This window comes from Myripristis murdjan, chromosome 13 (genome assembly GCF_902150065.1).
Source record: "Myripristis murdjan chromosome 13, fMyrMur1.1, whole genome shotgun sequence".
Taxonomy (NCBI): Eukaryota; Metazoa; Chordata; class Actinopteri; order Holocentriformes; family Holocentridae; genus Myripristis; species Myripristis murdjan.
Genome location: NC_043992.1, coordinates 34823971 through 34829970, shown reverse-complemented (window position 1 = coordinate 34829970; position 6000 = coordinate 34823971). Strand labels below are relative to the sequence as shown.

The 6000-nt window shown below is 37.5% G+C and overlaps 1 protein-coding gene across 1 annotated transcript; it reads right to left on the bottom strand.

Moving 5' to 3' along the window:
• Positions 1 to 472: 472 nt before the first annotated feature.
• Positions 473 to 1444, bottom strand: LOC115369756 (olfactory receptor 2AT4-like). The gene has a single exon (XM_030066422.1). It carries the CDS (start codon positions 1442 to 1444, stop codon positions 473 to 475), a length of 972 nt encoding a protein of 323 aa, XP_029922282.1.
• Between the last annotated feature and the right edge of the window lie 4556 nt (positions 1445 to 6000).

The following is a 6000-nucleotide window of genomic DNA, read 5'->3' as shown; positions in this document are numbered from 1 at the left end:
TCAGACATCCAAAGTAGCTAGAACCGTGAATATAGTACTCCACTGGCGAGCAATTAAGCCACTTGTTTCTATGTAGGGGGTGGCTTCATATCAAAGGAGCTATTATGCACAAGGTGACGGTAATTGTAGGCTTGAATAAATGTATCCCACTTCCAGTCTCATTACTGACAACAAAAAAGTGCGTGTTTTGCCCAGTGAGTGGGATAGTTGAGTATGCAGGCCAACACACTCTTACAGTGAAAGAGTAATGGAAAGGCACATGATGGGTTCACAGCATAAAAAGTGAAGAGATTTGACCTGATCTTCATCGGGGACCAAGCTCGCAAGTGTGACTCTAGTCAACACCTGACATTACTGTTTTTCATGTGTACTGTCATATAAAAACAACTGAAAATTGATGTTAAGCAGGCAATTTGACATTATCAGCAACTCACATAAAACGATTATGTGCCCAGCAGTCTAGTATTTAGGCCTAGTATTTAGTAGGAGACCTTTGAATTCCAATTTTTGTGCTTTTCAGTTTCTTAATCAGTATTTCCTTAATGTCTTTAGTTTTAAAACAGTATATAAGTGGATTAACTGCAGCAGGGAGAAGGCTATATAACAGTATCACAGTAATGCGTATATCTGCATTTGGGAATTTAAACCCCAAAAAATATGCCAGATAAACGAAACATCTCGGTATGTAATAAAGGCTCGTTATGACGATCTGTGGCGTGCAGGTGGTCAGAGTCCTGTAGCGTCCTTCTGAGCTGGAAAGTTTCAGAACAGATATGATGATTGCAAAATATGAACAAACAATGAATGAAAGTGGAAACAGTAGGCTGAACATTGCAAATCCAAATGCCACATCTTCAATGTATTTGTCTTTTCTGCACGCCAGTCTGACGATTGAGATGCGGTCGCAGTAGCACTGTGCAATGACGTTGGAATTGCAGTAAGGCAGAGTGAGAGCATGGCACACAACCACACCCATCCTGAAAAATGTCACAATCCAAAACATCACGCAAACAATAGAAACAATCTTATTTGTAAGCAGAACTGGGTATCTCAGTGGAATACATATGGCAATAAAGCGATCAATGGCCATAATCAGCAGAATGAGGGAATGAATAGCTCCTAAAGCATGAACAAAATACATCTGAGTGAAGCAGGCACCAAATGATGCAACCATGTCATTCCACCAGTATCTGGCGATGATTTTAGGTAGAGTTACAAACCCAAAAGCAATATCTGTCAAAGCAAGGTGACAAAATATCAGGTACGTCGGCTTATGAAGACACCTTTGCCAGGCAACAAAAACTAAAATGAAGCCATTACCAAAAACAATAGCTAAGAAAGTGAGGAGAAGAAGGGCTGATACCGGTCCATAGTATTGTGGCAGAAGTCCTGGAAACCCAAGGATGTAGAAGTCCTTTACAGTTGTTATATTGGTGTAGATCATAATCTTATGATATTTCAAACCTAACATCATAGAAGACAGGCATTATTCTGGAGAATCTTTTTTTTTTTTTTTTTTTTTTACATTTCATCAATCAGTTGAAAAAAAATTGCAATGAGCTTGTCTTGGCTTACCTGGTGTGTGGGTAGTAGACACACTCACTGCCCCAGCATCTCAACCTGTGGTTTTTCATCAGTACCAAAGAGGAAAGCCAACCCTGTTGACTTGAGTGTCCCACCTTCACAGACTGCTGACTCTTCACGCCTAATAAACTCCCCTCATTCTTATTTTTCTCACTTCAACTCAGGAGACCAAATACTCAAGTGAATTCCCATTTGTCTGTGTGATGAAACATCAAACCTCAAACACTTTGATAGGCAGGTAAAAATTTGCTTGTTGGATATGCAATCCTACCATGAGAATGGATAGCGGACTCAAACAAAAAGTTTATGTAGCAGAAAAAGAGATTTATTAAAACAAAGTAAATATCAGCTACTGCATTTGCATTATATCTATATCTATGTACATATATGGATAGATAGGTAGATATATATGTTAACTCAAATGATGAACACATTTTACTTACTATGACTGTTCAGGTTTTCCTTGTACTTAAATATTTTTTAAAATGATGTTTTTTTCCTTTCATGTAAATTGCATGAATTACATGATAACTTATATTTCTGATTTCTAACAAATAAGATTTTTGAACACATTTTATGAACACATTTACAATCATGCATGGTAACTTTGCTTTAATTAGCCCCATTTGATTAAATCAACATTATCGCAAATTTTGTTACCATTTCAGGAGATGCAAAAAATCTCATTTACTGTCACGTGGCATTGCCGACTGTCTCACTAAAAGGGCTGCTGTCATCTATATTTGATAAATTTATTCAGTTTTATTTCCAATTTTGATTTCAGTTATTCCTTTTAATTTAATTTATTCAGACCTAAGTACTCTTATGCTTAATTTAAAATTGCGTAAAATTGCATTAATTTAAAATTGTGTCTGGCATGTTTCTTTTTTCAAGCGCTGCCACAGGAGTCACATCAAACTATATGAAAAAATGCGAGGAGAGGAACCAACTCAAAACCAGGGGTGTAATTTGCTGATCATAACCCAACTGTGCCTTGTCATACAAACTGTGATGTTAATTATTAGTTAATTAAATCACAAGGCCAGGCTGTTTTCTCGCTGCGTTGAAGCTAAGTAATGCGGATTTGGTTATTTGATTCAAACAAACAGCCTGTAATGCAGTGATGTAGGAAATATAGTTTGTTGTGAAAACCCAGTATGCTGTTTGTTTTCTCCTGTATCTTGGCACATCATGACAATGTGATTTAAATTTGTCATTATCACAGTATTTTGCTTTTCTTGAGTCACATAAAAGTTTAATTCAGCCCACCAGTTTGCTTTTAATGCAAAGCAAATAAACTGTTGATTTTATTTCCTTCTGTGATGCCGTCACCATCACAGAATAAAATGCTTTGATGACCAAAGCAAAGAGTCCTCTTGCCTCTGTCAGGCACTTTGTATTATTTGAACTCGTGCCATCTAAATGTTAAAGTTTCCATACTTTGTACTTTGTCTCAAGGTAAGAACATTATCCTTTTTGATGACAGTAATTTAGGTTGACAGAACATTTCCTGATGGTTGTCACATGCAGAGAATTGTAACACCAGGCTCTGCTTACCAGACAGCATCACATCCCCTCTTAATTATGCCGATTGCTGAGTGGGATATCAGAGAGGTTTGTCGGTACTGTTCATATATAAGATCTCAAAATGGCATGCCACATCACCAAAAATGTTTTTTCTTTCCATAGGACTTTTGACAGAAGTGGTGACATTATTATTAATTATATTTTATTCTCCTGTTCGTCACGTTTTTGAAAGGTGCACTTTGAAATATTACTGCTTACCTTGTTAATAATTATTGCACTTGTATTTCTATAACAGTTCAACCATATAAAACCTGAAGTATGAAAGAATTGGCAGAAAATTCCAATTTTTTGAAACTGAACCCTTTATTTAGTCCAATAACAAAATACATATAAAAAAAATTTCAAAATACATATAAAAAAAATTCAAAAAATATGTTATTACACGGCCTTTCTGGTGTATGATATATGATATGCATTTGAAGTGCCAATGGTATGGTCCAGGGTGATCAGGGGATGTGTTGCCTGTGGCAAAATGAAAGCATAAGATGGCACTTCACAGAGCCATGACCACAGGCCTCTGCAGTACTGGTGGACCAGTGAGAAATCAGCAATATCTTTTATACCAAAATGTAGCCTTTATTTTCTTCGTAGTTATAAAGCTTTTAGGAGTGAAATATTTTTTTCTTTGGGAAACAAATATACAGTTGTGAAAGTTTGGCACCCAGCAACAGTGGAGGCACAGAGATTTTGTCAGTTTGGCAAGTAGATTGGAGGGTATTAGTCAAATTTCAGGTTAATTATAACCGGATAATTTTACATTTAAAAGGTCATTTGTTAAAGTATAATATGAAGCACTTCATAGGATTATGAACAGACTCATTATAAAAACTTAAATTTTATGTTTGTTGTGCATTGCAGACTAAATTGTGATGACATCTCAGTTTTGAGCTTTGATTGACAGGTGTCTATGGGGGAAAACATTTTAACAGAGCTATTCTAGGAGGATAATATGTTTGGTCTTTAAAAAATTTATACACTCCTGATCAAAATCTTAAGACCAGTTGAGAAATTGCAAGAATTTACATTTTGCACTGTTGGATCTTAAAAAGGCTCTAAGAAGAGCTTCAACATGCAAAAAGAAGAAATGGGAGTGAGACAAAAAAAGTAAGCATTTTCAGTAAGCAATTTATTGCAAACAACCATTAAACTGAAATAGGCTGTCTTTACAACATCGCTGCCTTTAAAAGCCCAAATCTTTGCAAAAATGTAGATTCAGTGTCATTTTCTGTCAGGTATCCACACTGTCATGACCTCCTGATGGCAAAGGCAAAAAAGCTTTCTCTCTTTGAACACAGTGTGCCATTGCTGCTGAGGTTGGATGCAGTAAGACAGTCATTTTAAAATTCTTAAAAGATCCTGAGGGTTATGGAACAAAAAAGTCAAGTGGTATACCCAAAAAAATTTCACCGGCCCTGAGCCAGAGGATCCAATTGGCTGTCCGTCAAGACACGGGACGATCCTCGGCCCAAATTAAGCTTGTCACTGGTGCCAACTGCAGTCCCATAACCATCAGACGGCATCTGCGAGAGAAGGGTTTTATGAACAAAAAACGTCTTCAAAGGCCTCGTCTCCTTCAACGGCATAAAATTGCCCGTTTGGAGTTTGCACGAGAGCACCAAACCTGGGACATTGAAAGATGGAAGAAAATTGTATTCTCTGATGAGAAAAAATGTAACCTTGACGGTCCTGATGGCTTCCAACGTTACTGTCATGACAAGGAGATCCCACCTGAGATGTTTTCTACACGGCACAGTGGAGGGGGCACCATCATGCTCTAGGGGGCTTTTTCCTTCAAGGGAACAATGGAGCTTCAGGTTGTGCAGAGGCGTCAAACGGCAGCTGGCTATGTGGAGATGTTGCAGGGGGCCTCCCTCATGACTGAAGGCCATCATCTGTGTGGTAATGACTGGGTTTTTCAACAGGACAACACTGCAGTTCACAATGCCTGCCTGACAAAGGTCTTCTTCCAGAGAAATAACATCACTCTTTTGAACCATCCTGCGTGTTCCCTTCATTTAAATCCAATTGAGAACATTTTTGGTTAGATGGCAAGGGAAGTTTACAAAAATGGACACCAGTTCCAGACAGTGGATGCCCTCCGTGAAGCCATCTTCACCACTTGGAGCAACATTCCCACTAGCCTCCTGGAAACACTAGCATCAAGCATGCCGAAACGAATTTTTGAGGTGATTAACAAGAAAGCTTTTTTTTGCCTTTGCCATCAGGAGGTCATGATAGTGTGGATACCTGATAGAAAATGACACTGAATCCACATTTTTGAGACCACAAGGTCATCCTTATACATAATTTCGTTCACCAAAGTATTGCCTATCATACAACCGGTTTTACAGGTGTTCAGGCTGATAGAAAGGTCATCAACATACAGATTAAAAAGAATTGGTGAAAGGATTCCACCTTGTCTGACACCATTCCTGACCCCAAAAGGGGCAGAGACACAATGACCCCATTTTACCTGCATTGACTGGTTGGCATACCAGTAAGACAGAATTCTCACAATACATTTAGGTACACCTCTGCTACTCATTTTGTCAAATAACTTAAAATGATTGACACGGTCAAAAGCTTTTGAAGCATCAATGAACCTCATTAAAACTGAGGACCCCTTTTGTTTTTCTTTTTTTTTTGTGATCAATTCTTTTATTGTTTTTTCCATATAGTTAATAAAACAGAAAACAGACAAACAGAGATGTGGCAGACATTAATTAGACAAAACAAAACAAAACAAAACAAAACAGACAAACAAAAAAAACAAAAAAAAATAGCAACAGTGATACAAAAGAATAAGAAATGATACTGTAGCAAAAAGAT